The sequence below is a fragment of the Malus sylvestris genome, chromosome 3 (assembly GCF_916048215.2).
Source record: "Malus sylvestris chromosome 3, drMalSylv7.2, whole genome shotgun sequence".
In the NCBI taxonomy this organism is placed as follows: domain Eukaryota; kingdom Viridiplantae; phylum Streptophyta; class Magnoliopsida; order Rosales; family Rosaceae; genus Malus; species Malus sylvestris.
The window spans coordinates 20450355-20475934 of NC_062262.1; the positions used below are offsets into that span (position 1 = coordinate 20450355).

At 36.8% G+C, this 25580-nt stretch overlaps 1 protein-coding gene across 2 annotated transcripts; it reads right to left on the reverse strand.

Annotated features, from left to right (window-relative positions):
* Positions 1–2003: 2003 nt before the first annotated feature.
* LOC126615447 (la-related protein 1A-like) lies at positions 2004–13104 on the reverse strand. Of its 2 annotated transcripts, XM_050283270.1 has the most exons (14): positions 12529–13103; positions 10823–11342; positions 10242–10413; positions 9130–9220; positions 8894–8965; positions 7409–7953; positions 6528–6609; positions 6274–6378; positions 5857–6197; positions 5195–5338; positions 5004–5067; positions 4281–4426; positions 4041–4145; positions 2004–2657 (listed from the first exon to the last, which is right to left on the reverse strand). In XM_050283270.1, the coding sequence occupies exons 1-14, from the start codon at positions 12745–12747 to the stop codon at positions 2504–2506; spliced, it is 2760 nt and encodes a 919-aa protein (XP_050139227.1). In that variant the 5' UTR covers positions 12748–13103; the 3' UTR covers positions 2004–2503. The 2 variants fall into 2 exon arrangements, with proteins under 2 accessions (XP_050139227.1, XP_050139228.1); XM_050283271.1 differs by lacking the exons at positions 2004–2657; positions 4041–4145 and having other exon boundaries at positions 4286–4426; positions 4956–5067; positions 12529–13104.
* Positions 13105–25580: the final 12476 nt, after the last annotated feature.

Here is a 25580-nt window from a genome sequence, read left to right on the forward strand (position 1 = left end):
GCCATGAGTCATACAAGATCAAAGACAAAGTAGAGAGCAAGAGTGCTAGAGGAGATAGAAGCAAGGAAAACCAGACAACGGCAGAGAGCATGCGAGAGTGTGAGCCGGAGAGAGTGAGCCGGGTTTTTTTGGTTATGTCTATTGAAATTACACAAAAGTCCTCAATAATAGGTGTTAACAAGTGGCTAATGGGTTTGGCAGGTTGACACAAAATGACCCATTGTTTAATGGGTTCACCCGTTAACAACCCGACCTGTTAAGCACCCATCCAAATACTAGTTTTAACGGGTTAGGTTAACATGTCGGGTCTAAATGTCAGGTCTACTAAATAGGAATTTTAATTATATTTTTTTTCAAATTTGAACAGTGGAAAGATAAGATTTTTTTTTTTATAAATAATGAATATTATAAATTAAAAAAGTGAATGGCTTTTACATAAAGCAAACGGGTATATTTTATGTAAAAAAATTGGTACATTTTACATATATATAACAAATTGGTACTTTCTTTTATAAAAAAATGGGTATATTATAAACAAATCATGAGGAATAGAATTCTTTTCGGATCCTCTTTGTGGGGATTCGGAAGATCAATCAATCATGCTCATTCATCATACATCGTACGATTATAAATCATTATAAATTTAAAATTTAAAATTAAATACAAATAGTACCTAACGAAAACTGACCGTACAATGTACAATGAATAAACACGATTAATTGATCCCCAGATCCCCACAAAGAGGATCCGGAGAGAATCCTTGTCCAAATCATGGGTACAAATAAAGGATAAAAAAAAATATAGGTACAAATAAAAGTTTAAAAATACGGGCATAGAAAGAAAAATTATTTATATCAATAGAAATTAAAACTAAAAAGATTGATAAATATTACAAAAATGGTTGTACATTAAAAATTGGTACAAATTAAAATTAGAAATATAGATACAATATTTAGCCATAACTATAGATATATCAAATTTAACGTTTCTAACACTAAGTGAATTTATTTGGAAATGGTTAAAAAATTTAAATATGCTAACCATACATATTTTATTATTGAAATAATGACGTGGATAAAAATCAAAGGTTTTCTTTTTGTCAAAAATTGAAAAGGAATAAGGTTTCATTCAATGAAATACCAAAAATGAGGAATGAGAACCCAATTTCTTCTTTATTACAACTCTGACTTTGTTTTGTAATGTATCATTTATTTAAAAACTGTTCTTGAAAAACTAGAGGAAACATCAATTGATGTTCTACAGAACTTATGCTAAATATTGTTTTATGTGTTTTTCATTTTCTGAGTTTATTTTCACGAAAAAGTATGTCAAACGCATTTTTCATCTGTTTTTAAATTTGCAAAATGAAAAAGTATTTTTCAGAACGTTAACAAACATGCCCTAAATTTTTTACATGTAAGTATACAAGATGTCTTGTGTGATCCCGTCCATTAAACTGATTCTCTATTGAACACCTATATATTCATAATCCTCATCTCATGGTCCTCATCATAGTGCCTTAATACAAATGACTTGGACCAATCATCCTCCCATTGAGTAGACATAATGAGTAGTAGTCTTCCCATGTTATACGGTCATGAACAACTTAACATATATTAGTGGGGGACGAAGGTATCTTGTTCAGCTTTCTTGGACTAATTTCTCTCATGCTCATAGTTCATGGACTAATTGTTTGGATATAGTTAAAAGAAACTATGTACCAAACAATTATCTTAAAATTTGACGAATTTTCAAACCAAACACGTGGATAATACAATTGAGATGACATAGAGCATGTGTGATCGTTAGGCTTCACACATAAGACAACCTGCTCTGATTTCATACAGGAAGTTGAGGTTTTATGCGCGAGACCTTTCCAATTGATCATCCACCAGATTCTCCCTAATGGCAGGGGCACTTTGATTTCACTAATTTTAAAACATCCATAAATATATGAAGAAAAAAAGAAAATAAAAAAGAAAATTTGATAAGACGCTGAGAGATAAAAACAAAATGCAATTTTAGTTTCTTATTGGTCAATTTTCACAAGGTCTAAACTACATGTTCCCTTTCTTTTGGGTCTCTTTTTTCATCCCTCTCTCACTCTTTTTTTTTTTTTTTTTTTTTTTTTTTCCTAAACAAAATTGTTCTTTCCTATGTACAAGTTGCAATCCAGAGGACAGAAATGACTGAGATAAAACAGAGGCACCCTCTTCAGGCTTGCAGATAACTCCAATAAAAGATAGAGCCAGGGGCCAGGAGCCAGGAAAACCCTGAGCAAAAAACTGAGCAGCCGGCAGCGACAGCCGCTGCCTCCTTCACAAGGCGTAAAATCCATCAACACATAACATACAGAAATCATCTCCTTTCTTTGCCTCCAAACCAGAAGCTGCAAACTGACTCCCGTCGTAAATCTGTCAGAATTGTCTTTCAAAATTGGAACGCCATCACTTCAATGTCGCTGTGGGATTGATTATAGGCATTACTTACTAGTAACTACCGGCTACTGGTGACTCCTCTCTTTCATGGCAGTGGCTCTCTCTTTGGCACGAAAGTCCTCCAAGCGACAGTATACTTCACTGAGCAACTGATCCAATTCCGGATGTTTCATTAGAGACTCTTTCTGATCCTGTTGTTGACGATAATGATGAAAAGCCCTGCATGTGCACAAGGAATTCAAATTTATACAAAGCCAGTTAAATGCAGAGTTTGGATGAGATGAGGATTACTACCAGATTGTCTAAAACTCAAACAGTATTCAGTTCAACAAAGCGATGCATGAATGTTACCTAATAAACATCTTCAATTCCATGAGTTCTAAATGAGAACATTAAATAATATAAGTGTTTATCATTAAGTTTAGCTATCGTTAAATGAAATGATCATAAATATAGGTGAACGCGGGCCTTCTGTAAATCATCAACACTTAAGGTCGTATTTTTTTGTATCATTGCCAATTTCTGCAATACCTACACAAGACTTGAAGTAATAAAACCTTCTGTGACATCCATACTTCGTCCTTGATTGCTTCAATATGGTAAATCGAATTCTCGTATTTTGCTTCAGCCTATTTTGCAGTCAAGGATAGTACAACCTGGACAGTATTGATCTCAACCACGAGTTCAAACAATTCTTGATAATTCATCCTATTAGGCTAATATCCATTACCCTAGCTTCACAGCCCTCGATGAAATCGTCTACCTTCTGCTTCACAGTAAATCCAACTATCTTCTTCATATTGGTAGCTACACCAAATTACCAAGCAAGCAGAGTTCTTTAGGTGACCTTCCATTCTCTCAACCATAGCAGCCTTTCGATTTGTTCTCCAAGAGGATCCAATAACTAAACATAGAGGAGAATGGTTTGCGAAAGCTTTATAAGTGGTTACAAACAGTGATAAGATGCATAATTAAATATGGAACACAGTGCAAAACTACTAGAAAAACTATAACAAGAATGAGAAAATGAGCATTGGGAATCGAGTACCGATGATATCCATATCAGTATTATGGCATTTTCTATGGTGCTCCGGACTTGTTAAACATTAGATCTTTGATAAACAACACAAAAATCAAGATCTAATGGTTAAAAAGCCCCAAGATGTAACGATTAAAAATCCCGGAGTATCTGATACTCCGGAAGACCATAAAAGTCTTGCAGTAACATACATAATTAATGGTACAGGGATCCAAAAAAAAACTCAGGAGGACCATAAATTATGAAAGAATCAACAGAACTATTCTGATCACATTAGCCTAATCAAACATTTAGGAAACCAAAATTCTACATCACAAGGTTTCAAGGAATTAATCAAAATCCTATCAACTGTAACAGAACACTATGGTCAATTTTCCAGTAGAAAATTCATTTTTTATTTATTTATATTCACTTTATTTCCATTTACTGTTGAATTCTTCTTTCGAATATAAAAAGAATTCTTAACCGAAAATGTTTCTAATAGGCTTACACAACATCAACCCAATGAAGGAAAAAAAAAGCCCCAATCTGTTACATCATACAGAAAAAGGAAGAATTATTACCAATATTTTTCCAGGCCATAGAGATTGCCTTTATGGTAAAAGTCAAGTGTGAGCTGTTCAAAGTCCTTGTACAAGTCCTCTCTAAAATCCTTCTCCAAACCATAACTAAAACAAGAAAACGTGCACACACATAAACACACATATAGTACTAAATAACTGAAACCACAAGTTAAGCTGAGAATTCAAGAGGGGATTGCCAATATTAATAAAACGGGAAACGACCACAATTTTATCACTAACCTATAGAACCTGAAAAGGCACTCTACTCCATAATTATAACCAGCAGCAGCATCTTCAAGTGCGTACTTTCGGAACTCATCATACATTGAAGAGTTGAACATGTTTCTTAGAAAATAACACCAAAATCTATAGAGAGTATTCATTTCCTGCATGGGAACATTTCACCGTAAATAACTGCCAATCATGTAACTGGAATTTTTTATATGGGTATTGAAAAATGACTGCATAAAAACTAGATAATTTAATGTTAGATAAAATTGCATAACGAAGAGACATGAAAATCCCATTTGTATACTTGAGGCAAGGACCAACAATTCTAGTGCATCCAAATGCGATAAAAAAAGTCCTCACTTTCTGATACTACAAATATAAAGCACTATAGATATAATATGAACCCCACAAATCCAGAACTTTATCCACCATCCATGCTTAATTGATCAATACTTTATATTTATTTTAAGAGAATTGTTATTGGCACTCCAAAATTCTCATTTTGCACTTCATACTTTCTATATTTAGGAAGAAAAATATGTTTGTGAGGAGTGCAAAACGATATTTTTGGAGTGTCAATAACAATTCCCTTATTTTAAGGGCCTAGTATATAATTGCAAACAGAAAGTGTTGTCACATACTCAGACAAACATAGAGATGCAACAATTAAGTGGAAGTGGGTACCAAATTTCGATGAGTATATTCAATAAATCAATTCAGATAAAAGACCACCTCACTGCAACCAATTCCCAACTTCTTCCTGTCATTCAGGCACCGCTTATGATACTTGAGGTACCTAAAAGGAATGGCAGCCATGTCAGCATATATGTATACACACACGCACAAGTGCGCACACACACATATCAATATATCTCTGTCTCTACCTATCACACACATACAAGAGTAAAAATTACATCCCTTACTTCTGCTGTTTAAAACCATTTTCTTCCAGAAGTTGATGACTTGGATGCTGAAATGGTGGAAAGGACTTTGGCACAGAACCCACTGGTGGACTACTGCCTGAGAGAAACCCATGAGGAGAGACACTCAATTTTGAAGGCCTTGGTCTGTAAATGAAAATTTTATATTTGTATTAGCTTCTCGGAATGATAAGAGCAAATATACTTAACATCACATAAGCTTAGTATTGTAGATATTGCCCTTGATTTTAAGTTTTATTAATTACAAGAGTCATGCTCTCCTAAGGTCCTCATTTTGAGTCTGTGAGGACCACATGCATATTAGCCACACGATTATATTAGTTTAGATTCAAGGGCTTAAAATATTTGACAACTTAATAAAGAAAAACAAGAAAATGAGTTTTCTAATGGTTCATGGATTTTAAGTTGGTTTTGCTTTATTAGGTTGTCAAATATTTTAAGCCTTTAGATCTAAACTAATATAATCTTGTACCTAACATGCATTTGGTCCTCACAAGTCCTCAAAATGAGGACCTAAGGAGAGCAGGACTGTAAATACAATTACTAATCTCAGAAGCAAGATAGACAAACTTCTAAATCACTAGAAAGAATTACTCTACTGAAGAAAGAAATCCAAAACCAAAGTACCATCCATTTCAACTAACCCATGAGTTTCAGGAGGCGTGGAACTAAAGAAAAAGCCAACAGAGTTACTTGGTGGACTTTCTGATACAACTCCTAGATTGTTCCGACCAGTACCATAATTTCTAAAGTTGCTTGAGAAGAAACGCTGTCTAGGGGACGATTGATGATTTTGGGAGAGTCTATTTTGCTTCTTCCGTGAATTAGCACTTCCAGACTCTTCAATGCCAATACCACTGCCAGATATTTCACCAGGCTTTAATTTTGAAAAGCCTTTGGAAATGCTTGAAAATCTTGAGTTTGCATCTCTATTGTCATGGCTGGTGCTGTTCTTTTTACGGTTTGATCGCTTGGTTTTCAGTTCCTGCTAATTGAACATATGTTAAGAGCCAGGATAGTGAAGTACGGTAATTAACAAACTCCATGGGGATGTTCTGAACCTGCTCATAGAAGTAAAGCCCATCGTTTATAGCAGACGCTAGCTCATTGGAAAGGGTTTTTGATTCTTTATCATCAGGTTTAGATCCTTCGCCTACTCTACTATTCTGCACAGAAAACAAAGAAATGGCTACTTATCAAAATGCTACATACATGAAATTAAAATCTCACTAAGTCGAAAAACTAATCAAACAAATACAAAAAGGACCTTTGCATGAAAAAAACAGTCTCAAGACACTTTTTGTTAGCAGCATACCTGGGTGACAATTACAAGTCTCTGGACATCCTGATCATTGACTACAATCTCATCATATTCATCATCAATCGTCCGGCCAACACTGTCATATGAACACATACAACAAGTAGTAAGCCACATGTATATTCAAATTCATGATCATAGTCTTGTAATGCTATTGAAGCAAGAGTAATTAGCCAGGATAAGCAAAAATTCTTAGGCACAATTTAAAAAGAAAGCTCAAGTTCAACCACTAATTTTGGTCCACCAACAAAAAAGAAAGAAATAAGCGAGGGAAATATACGAGCACTGGCACATAGCCACGTGAATAGAGATCACAAGGTTTCCAACACACAAGTTTTTCAAATGAATAACAGAACAAAAACAAAAGCATTTTAATTATAAAAAATTAAAAAAAAAAGAAAAAAAAAAGAAAAAAAGAAGCCAACTACTAGGGAAATAGAATCTCACCACAAGCACACCCCAGTATCCAAACGGGGAAGAAAAACACATGGTGATTGGTGCCCCTTTCTCAATTTGTCTTTACAATGAGTTTAGATCTACTTGGAAGGATGGAACAATTGAAACGATATTTACATTCAATCAGGTAGTTTGCCCTACCTCAAATCATATTTAACCAATGTTGGGTCATTTTCTTCATCACTAGGTACCCCTGGAAATCCATTGGGGGCCCAAACCCATGGTGCTTATAGTTCTCATGGGTACGGGTGATTTTGTGCACATGGGGTTTCCCCACCTATTGCCCAAAGGGTGGAGTAAGGGTTTCCATAGAGATGCTAGTTTTGGTTTATTGAAACTGTAAAGTACCAAGAATTAAAGGAACTAGAAAGACATCGTACATAAGTCGCATCAATCAAATGCAACAAAAAAAAGTTCCATACCTTCTAATAGGAGAACGATCATCCTTTATTATTTTCTGCTCAAGCTCTAGCTCTTCATCCAGCATAAATGTGTTTGCAAAATCATTAGACAGATTTCCAAGATTCTTCATATCCATATCTGAAGGCATGCCTTCAGGCCTATCATCATCATATCTTCCAGTTTCAATTCCCTCTGAGTGGTATGGGCGGTCTGAGCAATGATCCATTTTGGGATCCGAGGACTTGCAATTTGATTTGGAAGTCAACTTTTCATTTAAAGCACTATTATTATCAGAAGATGCTAGTGATCCACCATCAAATTGAACATTATCAGTGTCAGGTATGGTATTTGATGGCATGCACGACATCAAATTTTTTCCATCTGATAAAACTTCAACTTTTTCCTCAAAAGTTTTCCTTCTATCATTGCTGGCATTATTCTCAGGAGCATTGATATACCTATCTTCAACTTGAACCAAGGGGGTTTGCGGCTTGGAAGTTAACATTGAGTCTGCAGAATCTGCAATCCACTTTGACCACTCATCACGTCTTCGTATCTTGTTAGCCTACAAAGACGAAACAAAACAAGTGCATGTCAGAGCAAAAGAAGCAATATATTTCAAAACCAGTCATAACTTGTCAGCATACCTGCCAATTTCTCTGAATAATTTGCATTGCTATGACAGATAACATAAGTGACACCAATCAAAGTCAAACGCAGCATCTCAAACAATAGAAAGGCACAAACTAGGAAGAAATAAAAGCAGAGTTACAATAAAAAATTATTAAACAAAGGTAATAAACTACCAATTCAAACTCCACGTCATTTCTATTTCTTTTTCACGGTTACAACACCGTAATAATTCTTTGATATGTAAGGAGAGTCTTCTCTAACCTACTGTGGTGTTGATGAGCAAATTATATCCACCACATGAATTATTAATGTATCAAGACATGAATCATGTCGATGCTTTCAAATGACCATCTCTTCAGATTTTAAGATCCAATCTTAATACAGATTTGCATCTAAATACATCATATCAATTATTTTCTTATGAAGACAACGACAGTCCTCAACTACACATCTTCACAGGCATAACTATAGACAGGAAAAAGAGAACCAAGAAGTATAAAAAGAACAAAAATTAAAACACAAAGAAAAACCTGAAATCAAATGAAGGGAAACATCTGCAACCTAAAAGGTGGTTGAATAGGAAAACTAGGAAAGGAAATTTTTTCAACAAAGACATTATATCTAGCCTGTTAATGGTAGGAGAAGAGAACTTAGACATTTTAGCCAGTTCAGAGAAATCAGACTAACTATGAATGTAAAGTTTTATTTAACTATGATATTGAAGGTTGGAAGAGGGACGAAGAGAAAGGAAAGAAAAGGTTGGATACTACAGTAGTTGAGAAAGAGAACAATGGACGGCAAAAACAGGTTGTTACTCCATAAAAAAATCTTACGACATGCTACATTAAAATAAGAGAAGAAAAAGGATTAACCTGCACTTCTACAGTAGTTGAGCCCAGCAGTGAGTCAAGGATAAATGCTATGTCTGTACACATTTTCTTAACCTGTAACACAAAATATCAAAAGATAGCTCATTTACATTATTGTAAGATACAAAACAGGAAGACAAATTAACTAATATAATAGATTACACAGCTGACCAAAAGCAAAACTGGATCAGCATGTATTACTTAGCTTCTGCAATGTCTACTATGGTACCACAACATACCCTTTTAAAGTCCGCAATGGTGGTTATTGGGACCCATCCTTGGTCATCCATCAACGAAATTAAGTAACGGTCATTCTTTAGATTTTCATCGCTGCCCCAAAGAGAGATTAAGAGTTAACTAATAAAAGAAATATTTTTGTTGTCTATGCCATGTTTAAGAGAACACTCCCTCTCATTATGTGTGAAAAATCTGTCATATCCCTGACAAAGAGATAACTTAAATCCAGTGATAATTTTACCCTTACATACAGCAGCTAACAAATTAAGCAAAACAAAAAAGAAGAAATCACAGCTTGATTATATTTCAATTTATAATCATACATCCTAAACCAGATTAAATACCATCAGTTGAGTTATCTTATATACTTCCACCAATTTAGAAGACCTGAAGGCATACGATGTGTGAAGGACCTATATATATGAAATACTCATTTTCGTCTTAAAAGGTTGAAATCAGCTTAGAACAAGCACCATGTCCTCATACTGGAGGGTGTGGAAATTGTACAGACCAAAGTGAAATATGAACTATCAAATTCTTTCTTTTGGAATTTTAACTACTCTTAGTAGAGAGGGTTGAGAATGTGTGATTTCATAATTGACAAAACTTCCTTCCATGTGTTAAGACTTAACAATCACGCCATGAGGTATAACAAAGTTCAAAATGCTCATTAATGGGTTCTCTAATTAAAGCATTGGAATAACATATATTGATATTGAAAGCACGTTGGAGAGATAAGATCATCTTTAATCCTTTCGTATCACCCATTCTATTCTATTTCTTCCAGACTATTACATTTTGGTTTCTAAGTTTCTTTTTGTACCTTTCAATAAAAAGAAAAGATAAGAAATCTGTCAAGATAGTAAGATTCCTCTAAGAAAAACTAATTTTGATAATACATCTTTCGGATTGAATGAATACAGCATCCCATTAAACAACAAATGAATAGCATTTTTAGCTTCAATTTCTCCTATTAAGTTGTATAGTTTATCATAATTATGCTAAAGAGGAAAGTTTTCTCAACAGTGCAATGCAAACACATATATGCACTAGCTTGCAGGTGATGCACAAACACTGAATTTGGCCAGAAAAGAGTCTTTCTTAAACAAATTACCTGAAATAATACTCTATTTGCTTTATAATATTGTCCCTCAATGATAATGTATGTGTTTCTGAGGGTGGTAATGGAGCCCCCGGATTTAAAGGATGCGGCATAAAGCTAGGAGGATGAGGTCCCCTAATTGCGCCCAGTGGTGGAACTGGAAGATAGCATATGGGTGCAGGTCCTGTGTAATTGAGATAAATCATTGCGGGAAGAATCTAATACTGAACAACACATGTATACAAATAATACATATAATTCATAAATGGAAAATAAAGGAGCAGCAACCACTTGAGTATTACGAGATTCATTCAAGATACTGATTTCTCCTTTTTCAGATAACTAAAATTCAAGTATAGTGCTGACACTGGAAATAGTCAAAAACCAAGGGAGAAATGGAAAATTGCATACAACAACAACAAAGTCTTATCCCACTAAGTGGGGTCGGCTGTATGAATCCTATAACGCCGCGCTCAGCTGTATGAATCCAAATAGAAAATTGCATAGAAAAAAAAAAAAAAAATATATATATATATATATATATATAACTGAAATCAAAATAAGACAGCTCAGCACCGGTATGATAGAACTACCAGGAATGCTTGGGCCGACCATGAACCCTGGGGCTGGACCAAAAAACTGAGGTCTTAAGAAAGGGATAGGTCCAACACCCTGCTGCACAGGAATGTTCTCTCTGGGGTTAAATGCTCGCTGTTGATGCCAAGTATGATTCCAAGGGCCACCATGTTCTTGCATGTTGGGTCTTCTAGTAGAAAAATTGACACCATAAGCATTTGGATTACCTCGTGGCTGAGGTTGAACTGGTTGCACAAAATTTTGCACTGAGGTCTCACATCCAGATTTTGCAATATGATTTCCAACACTTGGATGTCCAGCGTATGGCTGGTAAGCATACCCAGAAGCCAGAATGTGGGGTTGTACCATGGTATGAAAAACAGGAGGAAGTGGTTGTTGATGGTAGGGTATGGGTACTGGAAAAGGAGGTGCAGCATTTGGGTTGTGCCTAGGGCCTTTTTGGTGATGTGATGATGAATGCTTGTGTGAAGCGTTGGAGTTTCCAGACCCATTCGACTTCTGCTGCATGACTAATCCCTGCATGACCAAGCAGAACATATAAAAGCAAAAACAGTTAGCAACCAGATGAACTGAAGTAGCATGTATCTTTCTTTTCATTTCCTTTTTTCAAAGAACAAGGTAGTAATTTCGATGATCAGATCACAGGACCTAGCATTAAAAATTCCAAATAACCCCCCTCCAAATGCTATTAATCAATTTTTTTGTCTCTCAAAGAATTATTGCTAGACATGTGAACAACAGGACCAAAATAACAACAGGTCCAACTTTCCTATTACAGTCCCTTGACAAGTTGTAAAATAACTTTACGAGAGAAGGACTCTCTAGTGCCAAAACAAAATGGAAACAATAACCAAGAAGCAAGACATTCTTCACTGGTATATTATTCAAATTTCCCTCAAATTACCCAACAGATATAATTCAGTGTCAAAAGAGATCAAGGCATTCCTAACATAACACAAGAATGATATTCTAAGAAAATTAACCAGGAATGGCAGAAGAGAAAGAGAGAGAGAGAGAGAGAGAGAGAGAGATTAGTGCATAGTGAGCCGGTTTGGTAGTGGAAAACAAATAATTTTCTGATCTAGCTCTCTTGGTAACAAAATGCTGAAAACAAAGCAAAATTCATATTTAGCAGTCTGCTTAGAGGAACTTTTTTCGAGAGAATTCCACAACGTGACCATTTTAGATACATGGTTTAAACACATGTACGTGTGCAAGACATGTACAATTATTAAACAATATTGCATACCTACATATACATTTCAGATGTGTATAGAACAGCAATCTTCTAATTCCCTCCGGCCCCTTCATTTTTTTTCTTTTCAACCTCATTCAGATCAGGTGGTTAGATAAACTTATATCTAGGAAACTTTGTTTCTTATAAAAAGAAAAAAAAGAAAAAGAATAAAAAAACAAAAGACTATGCTCTCCAATTAGTAATCTTTTATTTAAAGTTATACTATTCTTTCGATGGATGCTCGGGCAAAAGCAGCAGCGGCGAGTACAGCTGCATCAGGCTCCACAGGAATAATTGGAGGCCTCCTCCATACTTTGAGGATTTCCAAAACAATTTGATAGTTTAATAAGTTAATTATTCAAATCTCTTCTCGGAAAGTAAAGATTGAAGAGTTAGCAATGCATGTTGCGTACATTATACTTTTACACATTTCCAACAAGTACCAAACAGTTTCCCTGGAATTACCTGCACAGGCGCGGGCAGGGTAGACGGCTGCGCAGCTGGTGGCTTTGCGGCAGCATCCAAACTCTTGGGCCTTTGGGCTTGGGCCAGAGCAGGCCAGGACTCAGCGGCCATGACGGAAGATTCGAGGGAGACCGGAGTCTTCCATGGGGACTTGGGCCCGCCGCCATTGACATTGAGGTCCCTCTGGTCATCCCTAACCTCATTCTCAGCCATCACCATCACTCCCTCCGATCTCACCAAAACAAAATTCCTTTTCTTTGCTTTGCTTTCCTTTCCTTTCAATAGATTATAGATTATCGATAGAGGGTGACAAGAGAGACGACAGTGTCACTGTGTCAGTGGCAAAGGTGTAAAATTGAGGCCAAGGGACGCGCTTGGGCAGGAATATCAAGATCTTGGAGGGCTACTGGGAGGAGCTGCGGGGTTTTGTACTGTTTCATTCCGACATGGGTTTGGTGGGAGTTAGGGTTTTAAGGGGAGAAGAGCGAGAGAGAAAGAGTTTGAGCGAGCAAGAAAGAGAGAGGGATTGACAGTTGCGGTTGCGAACGCCAACGAAAGCAAGTGCGCGCAAGGTTTGGGCTCCTTTTATATGAGGATTTATTGATGCCCGAGTCAAAGGGTGTTTGTCTATTTGACAGCCTGACTGACCGACCACTGTTTGGTTACTTCCACTTCCAGATTGCTATGTATGAAACGTACAAGTTTCATTTTTGACGTTTTTCGTAGAGATATCACTTAGTACTACGGTCTAGTATTCTTATTTATTCGTAAGTGAGAGATATTACGTTCGATTCTCGCTAAAGGCGAATTTGAACTACATTATTGCTAACTCACTGTAAGGTTGACCCCATCCCTCCCCCTTAGTGTATATAATATTGTTTGTTCAAAAAAAAAAAACATTACTTGTGGAGAGTAGGAGTGTAGAGCGGCTTAATTTAGTTCGAGTTCGACTCGTGTTCAATTTGTTCTGCTTTTGTTATTCGGTTTGCGATTAAGTCTGAGTTAAGCTCAAATAAATCTACACATTATTTTAAACAAAGAAAGTTTGAGCTTTGTGTATACTCGGCGTGTTAAGCTCATAAATGTTTATACAAGAGAGGTTGAATTTAGCTTAACTTGGACTCTTTCATCGAAGTTTACTTAAAAAGCTCTTTTATAAGAAAGAAATGTATTACAACAAAAAGCTCTAAGGCAACCACCACCCATAAAGTCAATACCTAGCTTGATGAATCTCTAGCTTAATGGAACGAATTCATTTGCAACGATGTCAAATGTAATGTTCTAGATTTGCCAAAGCATTGCCTATGAAGGTAGCTCGTTATGTCAAATATGTTGAAGCTAATGCCATCAAACTTTCGAAAGCCTCTAATGTTGGAGAACAAGTTTTCAAACGTCAAAGGATCTTGAGAAGGGAGTTGATAGCCCATCTAAGAGGGTTTGTTCTTCACCCAGGAGTGTATCAATTATTCCCATACTTAGATCAATCACCTCTTAAAGCGCTGCTTTGTTTTCACAATGTTGATCACCATGATGAAGGGCCTTCAATCTCTGTCATGGAGCGGAATACACCCTTTAAGATTTGTGGTTGAATCTAACTCTTAGATGGTTTACATACCCCTCTCCATGAGAATAAACCGTCGTAGTTCAACTCTTAGAACTAAGGTATGTGATGGATCAAAAACAAGAGTGAAAGGCTAGTACACTCTTGCTCAAAGGTGGAAGCGGCGGTGAACCGCATCCTCTATCGGCAAAATCGGCTACCTTCCGTACACTTTGGGACTTCGTAGCGGGTATAGAAGTTATTCTTCATGTTGAGCTACATGCTTGTAAAATTTGGTTGACATCGAAAAACTGGGTTTCAGTTTGTCGAAAATCATTGTGCGAGACGATGCTTGAGAAAAATTTGGTGATTTGGATTTTGAACAGCAAGATGTTCTCAATCTCGTGAGCCTATATCCAAGGTTCGTTTGTTGAGATTCGATGATGATTCAATTATTCAAATTTTGAGTTAATTGTATGGCTGTTTTTTGTAATTAACAATAACCTGACCTGTTGGATTGTCGTGAAATTCAAATAGGATATCATTAAGGCTTGATAGAGCTTAGTGTTGTGTACTTTTCAAGTGCAAATATAAGGATAATATAATGGCAAAAGTAAGGGTGTTGAACCACATGGACTTATGTGAACCCTAAGTAAGCAATGAAAATGAAAACTAAATTTAGATTTTTATTTTGAAAGCTAAAGTAACTTATAATGCAAGACAAGATAAAGATGAATGATAGATTGATTCAGAAATGATGGGAACGGAACTAGGGATACCGATTTCACCATTACAAGTCAATTCCATGAAAACTAAGTCAAAACGCATTCAACTCTCCAATCTGTAACTACGGTTCGTTTTACTTATTTATGATCATCCATCTTGATGCGTGGTTATGATCAAGTACTCATAATTTGCAACCTAGTTGTGATGTTCAACTTAGATTAGCAAGTAAGAATCCATTAAGAACAAGAAAACTTCAAAGAACCAAAGAAATCATATGGCAGAATGTATGCATAGCAGTTTTTTCATTCATTCACATGTCCACCAAGATTAAGCATGATGTACTATAACCTTGATCAAATAATTCAAAAGCAGCCCTAATGGTGATCAAACATTATGATCAACAAACAAATTATATTATAAAATCAATGAATGAAATAAGAACACAGATTGGTAATTTGAATACTTTAACTTAATAACATAGAGTAGGTTTGCAAGGCTACATCGAAATCCCTAGCTATGAACTTAATTACACAACATGATTACAGAATATATAAATATCAAGAACAACATGAGTGAAACTAAAGTTCATAGAAGAAAACCCCTTGAAGCAATTCTGATGTTAAAATTCTGCAAGAACAGCACGGCTGCGTGGTTTCTTCAGTGGCAGCGGATGGTGAAGGGAAATAGGGTTTTGTTTTTGGAAGAAAGGCCAAAGAAAGAGAAAAGAGAGAGCTATGGGCGACCCTAAGGGGGGTTTATGAAAAAGTGATATGAAACCCTAGTATTGATTGTTGGAAATGTGCCCTAAAACCAATCATATGATGATACTTTACGGACATTTCACAAGTTAAACTAATGTAGTTTAAATATAAAGGGCAAAGATTATTGTTTTAAGCCGTCTCATATAAATGTTATATGCTTAAACGATAAGTCCAAGGAATATGTGATTGGAAGAATGCAATCTAAAGAAGTTAGATTCATGAGACCATTCTTTCGTATACATATCCTAAACGTTCCTGATCATAGGATTGCCAATTGGGCATTGACAGTCTGTTAAGATCAGTACGTGTTGTGTCTTCTCTCAGGGAGAGTGACTAGTCTTGAGTCATTGGTGTGTGTGACATCAAGACAAGTACGTAGGTGCTCAATAGAGAATGAGTTCACTGAACACGATCAACGAAGAGTTCTCATATTCATGTCACATGAGAACTCATGGTTGGGATAATGCAAAGTAGTCATTTGACCTGAGGCATCATAGTTGTCTTGTGGTTAAGTCCTTGATCTTTGATTATGTCAAAAGTCACTCCAAAAGGAGGGTGTCCACGGCATAGTTGGGGTTAAGCCACTTAGCCATGGAGGCAAGTGAATGCGCAACAAGGGATCTCTAACCTTCAAACTGTTTGAGGGAGAATACTCTATGATATGATTAAGAATATCTGGCCAGAGTATGAATGAGATTTAGGAAGTCGTTCCAAATCACATTCAAGGTAATCATATAAGCACACGAATCACATTGGATAGTAGACATGAATAAACTATCAAACTAAACAATGTGGTCAAGAGTATTGTATTAGAGAAAGACCGTATTGCATTTGTAATCCTAAACTGAATAGGTTCTCCACCTCTTCTGGTTAGCTTGGGTAACCATGATATGCTGCTAGGTGTCACTCATGGTTTGTGGAAGCCCTAAACGTGTATAATCACTAAAGGGAGAATTGAAAGTAAGTTTCAATTCACAATCGATTTGAAATGGTTTTAATCGCCCACTGCCTCGCTAAAAGGAACCTAATGGATCATACACCGTGTAAGGTGGAGATTGAAGAAACAATGGAGATGGGTAAGAATAATTAAATGGTTTAATTGTTTATGACAAGGATTAATTAATATGTTAATTAATCAAACGAACAAGTTCGTTAAAGACCTCGGGATAGTTTTGGACCTTAAGGCCCAATGAGCTTCGAACGTCAAGCCCATTGACTTAAGTTGTATGACAATTTAATGAATAAAGATTCACAAGGGCCCAAAAGCCCAAATCCCTTTTGTGGCCGGCCATTTGATATGAATTAGGGTTTTTGGTTCTTTAGGTCACTTAAAGAAGTGACTATATAAAGAACTTTATAGCCAAAATTCATTAAGGGTTTCTTTTGGAGAAAATTGGATAGAACATGTCTCTCTCTTTCTCTCTAAAGAGGCCGGCCCCCTTGGAGGGATTAGCTAGTAATCTTTCTCCTCCAAGGTCACTCATTTCTTCATCAATCTTACCTTGGTGTGGAGACTTAGAGGTTCTCTATTTTGGGAACTTGGAGAACCATTTCATCCATCCAAATCCATAGATCTAAGATGCAAGGAATGAAGGCCCTCTCTTTGGGTGATTAGCCCTTGCTTATGCAAAGAGGAATCTACAAAGGTATAATTTCTCAACTCACTTTGATTTGAGTTGAGTCTTGGTTCACCAATCTACTAGGCTTTGAATTTCATGGTTAATGTTTTGTTTTTAAGTGCATGCAAGCATGGTTCCGCCTTTAATTGTTAATTGCATGCTTATAGATGTTGCTTAAATGAACATGTTTTTCACAAAACTTCCTTCATTGATATGCTAAATAGGGCTACAGCTGATTGCAAAGTGATCTCAACCATCAAGCCAAGGTTTTGAATCTTTTTTCTTATTTGGCTCTTCCAAATCATGCTAGATAATCCAATTCCTTTCCCATTATGCTTCTGGTCTTCTAACAAGCCATATTCGTCTTGGATTCTTTATTTGGACTTCAAAACAAGTAACAACTTTATTTAGGCTCCAAAACAAGTCACTAAACTTCTCTCCACATTTGAATAAGGGTTAGCTCCAAAAATGGCATGTTTTTACTTCTTTTGCCTTTAAATTGATCCAAAAGTACATGTAACTGCACACTAACACAAAATAAGGTAAAATGCAACTAGTTTAACTCAAAAACATCACAAAGAGGCTAGAAATGGATGGTATAATGCATGAAATATATGAGTTATCACTTAGCTTAGTTGGCTCATCATGATGACATGTCGTTCCTAATTGATGTGCGTCTCGATTACATACTCCTCGTTTTGTGTGTCAGTTCTGCTATGTTTTCTAAATGGAGTTTAGTGTACTATATTGGGTTCTATCAAAGCATTTTTGGCTCATTAGGGATATGTGACGTCTCAGTGACATGCACATTGTTTTGCATGACGATAGGTGATTTTAATATTATGTGATAAACTATTTGACTATGAATATTCCCTTGTTATTTAATTTGCGTGTATAGCATGAATTTACTAATGTGATTGTTACCCAATCATCGTTCTATTTTATGAAATGATATAAATATATATTTTTGAAATGATTGAGAACTGAGAGGGTAGTAGAGAACTGTTATTATTGTATATTATTATTGTCATAAGCCATGAGTACATCTGGGACATATATTATATTTAGAGTAAATTGTAGCTATGGTCCTTTAACTTTAACTCAATTAGAGCAATGGTCCCTTAACTAAAAATCCATTACCATTGGTCCCTCAACTTATCAAAACGTGCAGCTATGGTTCCTAAACTAAAAATACATACCATTGGCCCCTCAACTTTAATTCAACTGGAGAAATGATCCCTTAAATTTAACTCAATTGTAATAATGGTTCTTCCAACATAACTCGTTTTGACAAAAATTTTGACGTAGTTGACGAAAATGACCATAATTACACACTTTGATGAGTTAAGGGATCCTAATTATATAAATGGTTATTCCAACATAACTTATATTGACGAAATTGATGAAAATGACTATAGCTACACATTTTGATAAGTTGAGGGACCAATAGTAATAGATTTTTAGTTGAGGGACCATTGCTCCAATTTGATTAAAGTTGAGGGACCATTACTACAATTTACTCTTATATTTATTATTACTATCAATCATGAGTATATATGGTGCAAATATTATATTATTATTACTCAGCCATGAGTATATCTGCAGCATATATTATATTGTTATTACTATCAGCCATAAGCATATCTGAGGTATATATTATATTTATTATATATGAAATAGGTGATTGAATGCGTGTGTGCATCAACCATGAAAAGACAATTGAATGATGTGTGCATTCAATTGATATTTATGAGTGAGGATTATCTTATATGTCACGCCCCGATCCCGATATACATTCAGGATCGACACGTGACATCACCATGTACCCGTACATCTATCATGCCTCACCTCCGAGACATGGACAAAACACAACTCAAGGTCCAATAGCGTAGTAATTTTTCGTTTACTTTATGGTTGCATCTAACGTCCATGTGAGACTGCCTACGTAACCTCAAATGGGATCAAGCCATTCGTAATTTGCCATTCACTACATTTCGACATTTATCACCGTATGTTCTTGCAGAAAGGCATAGCATTCCTCAATCAATTATTGGAACTCGACAAACAAGAATTACTAGATTCAAAACTACTAACGAACGTATATGACATCCAAGATTTCCATGTCATCAATCATATAATTCGCCAGGTTTTCAACACAATACCACAATTCATAGCATGTAACATATTAAAGAACCAATGAAGCACAATATCATTCTTTAGCCATATTGATCAACTAATCTGATCATAATAATAACAATCATATACATACCTTATAAATTCATAACAACTTACCAGAAGTCCCGAATAGATACGATTCTGGATCACTCAACGGAATAGAGGTGAAGTAGGGTACGGACCACTCAACGGAGTTTCGTTCTAGAATGCATATGGTTCCCCAATATGGATTAACTAGGCAGAACCATAGGCATCCATCTAATAGCGTGATCCCCCAATGCGGATTAACCAGGCGGAACCTTAGGCAATCATCTGATAGTATGGTGCCCTCAATGCAGATTAACCAGGCGGGACCATGTATAGGAGTAGACAGAGTAGGCAGTGACCCCCTCCCCAAAATGCGAACTAACCAGGCAGGGTCAACTCTATGGTGTGCGTAATCCCCCAATGCGGATTAACAAGGCAGAGGCATCCCTAGAGTGTACGTGGTCCCCTAATGTAGATTAACTAGGCGGAACCATAGACATCTCTCTAATAATGTGGTTCCCCAATCTGGATTAACCAAGCGGAACCACTTATGGGAATCATGTAATCAAGTAGGCAGTGACACGCCCCGATCACGATATTCCTCGAATACCAGGATAGGCACGTGCTGGCTAACACCTGAGGGTGACAAAAGCCATTTATTGAGTGCAAATGCTGAGAATAAAGGAATAAATAAGACTTAAAAATATAAAAGAATAAAGAATATGCATTTAAGGAATGTGTTTAAAGCATACAACTAACTAGAACACTAAAAGAAATAATATAAAAATTTAGTTAACAAAGGAGTGGGTCCCACACCGAGAGGACTCAAAGATGCCGATGCGGAAGTGCCTGGACATCTAGATTGTATGCCTAGATTCTAAGACCTGAATGGGGGCGCAAAACAAAGGTGAGTGGACTAAGTTCCTATATACAATAATAATAATAGTTATCAAGATACTAACCCCCACAGTTTATATAAAGAAAACTACTAGCATAAAAAGTGATAGGTTTACTGAAAACCCTAGCAACCAAAAACATCTCAATAGACATATCGCGAAAATCAAAACATCAATCGTTTCACAGATCATCTCGTAATCGCAGTGTGCTGCCAGTAAGATCACTGAATAAATATAACTCCCGGCCCTATGCTAGCACTGTGGGCTCTGCGCCCGTAGCCAGAGATTACCAACTCCCGGCCCAATGCTTGCTTCATGTCCCTCAACCCGTGGCTAGGGATTATTTCTCTCGGCCTATCTACCAACACCAGATCCTTGCCCCAGGCGGCATAGTGTCCACTAGGTACGCACAAATAGTTACGTGATGAGTAGATTTTATATTATATATTTTACCCTAATCTTAGTATATTTTGGTTAATATTTTGGAAGAATTGTGATGCTTTGAATTGTATTTTCAATATAGGACTTTCGACTTCCTCTAGAGTAAAACAGGACCAAATGGACAAATTTTGGAGTAATTCCAGTTGGAGGATGTTTGTGAGTCACTTAGCTTGATCGTATCAAAATATTGGGATTTTTCCACCAAGCGGTTATTTTATGGCGATAAAATAAAGGAGCAGTGCGCGGTGATGGAAAATGACGTTTATGGGCTTAAATTGTATTTTTGGAGCCTTTGGAGCCCAAGATGACCTCGGATGGTTTCGTGGTATTTTGGAGAAGTGTTCAGAATATTCCAAACATTAAATCCAGCTATATTGGGTCAGTTTTGGAGTAGCTTATGGGTCCAAAACGTGGCTGTTCAGATTTTAGGTGAATTTTACCATTTAATTTAGGGTTATGTTTCCTATTTTATTTGATTATTAATTTTAGTTTCCTAGGGGGAATAAATGACCTGTTTTTAGGGTTTGTGTGGTGGCTTAGCTGATATATGGCTTGGCCGTCTACAATTTTTTCTCTATGCTTTATTTTATGCAATTTTGGAGACAGAGAGAATTGCTAGGGTTTTGGAGATTTTCTACTAGAAGGTGTTTTCAATCCTTTTCTTAATAATATTTTCTAAGATTTCAATTATGAATATGCGTAACTAATTTCTTTTGCTAGGGCGAAGCCTTGAGCCTTAGCATGAATAAGTAATTTTTATTTAATTGCTTATGATTGATTGCATGCATACTTTGAATTGTTAATCACCGGGATAAAAACTATCTAATTGTCTTAATGCCTGATCACCATTAGGATCTTTAGAAAAGTAATTTGATGCAATTTTGGTCAGAAGGTTCCCTGAAATTGATGCTGGCTTCTTGTGATTAATAATTGTAATTTCACTTAGGATGAACACCACGTCTTAAGGATTGCATGTTTTTTCAAAGGGTTTTCATAAAGCATAATGAGTCTTTCATGTTCAGATTTGATCCGAACGTCCGGACGGGTTGCAAGTTAGATATACGTTCTATGTTGGAGGTTCCAAGTAGAACATAAATTAGGAAAACCTAACCTTCAAAATGGCATGTGTAGATCATAAGTAATTGGTAAAAGTTCATAGGATTGCTAGGTGATGGTGGAACCCTAGTGCTTTCTTAATTTGATTTCTCTCAAAACTGTTTTCTTTTCCCTCTAGTTTTAATATTGCAGATTGTCTTATTTTTATTAGTTAATTTCGTTTTATTAAATTAGGCCATAAAAATCTATCATCTCAATTTCTACTTTACAATAATTAATTGGAATTTGGTTAGCTTCGAATTAATTAGTAATCCCTATGGAGAACGACCTTGCGAGATTCGTTTATACTACAATAACCTTGTAATTCTTGCAAGTATTATAGGAGTTTTTATCTTGTTCACATAAGTAGTAAAATCCCTATCATTACGCCTCTCATAAATAGCCACTTCATAGTATAAAGTCATCCATCGTCTATACTATAAAGAGGGGTTTCTAAAATATGTTCTAGCATCCTATTGTCATCCATCAGATCGTCTACCAGTTCATGGTTTTTATAGAAAATACGATATATCAAACTATAGCTTAATATAGGCTAATAATTAATTCCTCACAAAAAACGAGACGATAAACAAAATATTCCATAAACATGCTTAACATAAAATCAGTTCATAAACTCGTAAGGCATGCATTTCATTTATGCAAATAAACTATAAAATTATGTAAATTTTAGAAGGGGTCCACTTACAGTACTCCGTAGCAGCAGAATTGTGCGGAAGAGGATTAGGGAAATCCCCACTAGCAACTTCACCTAAGCACAAAATTGTACAATGTATCAAACTACCCAACTATAGAATTTCAAGAAATGGAAATGGGTTTTGGGTTTGGATCCAGATTAGGGTTTAGGTTTAGGTTAAATAGGGCTAGGACCTATTGGGTTTTGGGTTTGAATAGTTTAAGAACAAAATGGATGGATTGCGCTTGAGCCCAAACCCACACAAAACACACATACACACGCTAGCACATGCACATGCATGACACAACACACACATACACACGTGCACCATACACACTCACACGCACTCACCATACATGCACACACACACACACACCACACCCAAACACTCAACCCACATACACTCGGCCCAGGCCTAATAGCCAAAGGGAAAGCTGGGATTAACCTACTTGAATAAAACCAGTTTGAGGCCCCTTTGGGCTTTTAAAACAATTAGCTGAAAATTAAAAGGAAACAGGCCGGGTTTTAGGGTTCTGGGCTGGTCCATATACGGGCTAAAGCCCGTGGGTGTTCTGAAATGGCCTAATGGCCTGCAGGGTGTCGGGGAAGAACACCGGAGCTGTTATAACTCCGGCCAACGACAACGTATAAACCAAGCTCCTAAAATGCAGAGAAAAACACAACTGAAGTGATAGGAACGAGAATATACCACTGTGAGTCTCGACTGTGGTCGAGAATGGCTGGGTTGGTCACAGAACTCGTCGGGTTTTCACACCGGGTTCTGGAAAACAACAATAGAGTGTGTTGATGCACAAAATCAGTAAGGACTTTGGTACAACAAAAAATGTTAAGTTTGTGACATTCGCTAGATTACTCCGGTCACTAGTGTAGATAAGTATAAATGGATAGAGACAGGGAAGTAAACACAAGATTTACGTGGTTCACCTAGATTGGCTACGTCCATAGAATAGAGAAATTCTCATTAATTGTGAAGGGTTTACACAAGTACATAGGTTCAAGCTCTCATTTTGTGAGTACTAGTGAATGATTTAGTACAAATGACATTAGGAAATATTGTGAGAGAATGATCTCTATTTATTGAAGAGAGTTTCTAGTTTCATTCTGACATTGACATGTGTCGTGCTATGAATGGCTTCTGATGTCGACACGTGTCGTGCTGTGATTGGCCTCCTGGTTGGAGGGAAACTCTTCTGGGTCCATGACGGTATAACGTTGACCGGTGCTCAGTAGTTTCGGGATTGGTCAAGTATGGTACAAACAGTGCTCCCCTAAGTTCTCGAGTGAGGGAAGCTCCTCGGTTGGGGACTTGCAAGATCCAAGCCATTAAGTAATCATGAAACTTCTAAGTACTGAAGTGTGGTATCATTTTCACTTGCCTTATCTGTCTCATATGTAGATGTGACATCTTTTCTGGAAGTACTTTTCCTCCATCCAGAGGTGGTATCTTTAACCGATGAAGATGCACAAGGTAATGTATCAATTTCACTTGAAGCTTACTTGTAGTTTGGGGCTTGGTCAAGTGCGATACAAACCTTATAGTAGGAGTCTCCCAAGTCTCCGAGCTAGGAGATTTGCCGAATGAGGTAACAGACAAGGTAAGCAACTAGACTTCCAAGCAAGTAACCTGGATCGGAGGTTCGACTTCGACTTCCGGTTGATTGTTCTCATTCTCCTTGTGTTGTAAATAGCAACAAGGATAAGGAGAAGCAAATGGAGAAGAGATGATATGAGATACTTTTGCTTTTGAACAAGTAACTTTCCACATGCTTATTCTTGAACTGGGTTGGAGGGTTTTCTGGTTTCTTCTAAAGTATAAGGCCGACTCAAGAATTTGAGGGTCAAAACAAGTCCATCAAATCAAGAGTGCGTTCGACCTTGATGATATGGGATACTTTTGTTGTTGACAAGGTAATAGTTGAATCGGCACGTGTTCTATTGCGCTTGTCTCCATATGCTTCCTTGTATCCTTCTCACTTGCCCTATTTGTTCCTCAGGCACATGTGGTATCTTTTCTGGAAGCATAAGATGTTGAAGATGAGTACTTGAAAGCAATGCCAGGTAAGTAATCAAGCAAGAAGTTCCAGGTAGTCAGTTCTTGACTGGAATAAGTAATCAGCAAGGAGTTCCAGGTAGTCAGTTCCTGACTGGAAGCATGATTCCAAGTGCTGACTGATTGCTCTTTTTCTCCTTGTCTTACAGGTAAGAACAAGGCCAAAGGAAAATACAGGGAAAAAGCATGATATAGGATACTCTTGCTTTTAACCCTGATGATATGAGATATTCTTACTCTGGTGTGGCTTGTTTGCAGAGGTATTATCGGGGGAAAAAAGTTGAGTATTTCAAGAGACTCTGCTGAGAGTGCCCTCTCGGATGTGAAGAAAAGTTGAGCATTTTTTTTTTATTTGCAGGTCTGCCTGGCTGTGAAGGATGGAGGTCGACATATATAGGAGTCTCCCTAACAACAAGTAGTAATGCTATTCCTTTACCCTTCTTGGTCATAGTAATGTAGTGGGAGCTGCAAGCTTCACATGTTTTAACTTTGTCAGAGCACTTTGAAAAAATGGTCTGAGGTATCTGGAAAGCTGATGTTGCGTGTGAAGATTACAGACAAGTTTTATCCAAGGAAATCTGGCTCTCGAAGTTCGGAGAGCGGTGCCTCTTCGATTTTTGAACAAGCAATCCTGTCGGGGATCTAGCTCTTGAGATTCAGAGAACGGTGCCTCTTCCATTTTTGAGAAAGCAATCCTGTTAGGAGTCTGACTCTTAAGATTCAGAGAGTAGTGTCTCTTGGATTTTTGAGAAAGTAATCTTGTTGGGAGTCTGGCTCTCTAGATTCGGAGGGCAATGCCTCTTCGATTTTTGAGCACATAATCCTGTTAGGAATCTGGCTCTCGAGATTCAGAGAGCGGTGCCTCTTCGATTTTTGAGAAATCAATATTGTTGGGAGTGTTTTCTCGAAAGTGAGTAAAGGTTGGGCATTTTTGCTAGTCTGCCTTGTCACGGAGCATAGAGGTTGACACACATTGGTACTTTCTAGTTATCAAGCAGTGGTGCTGT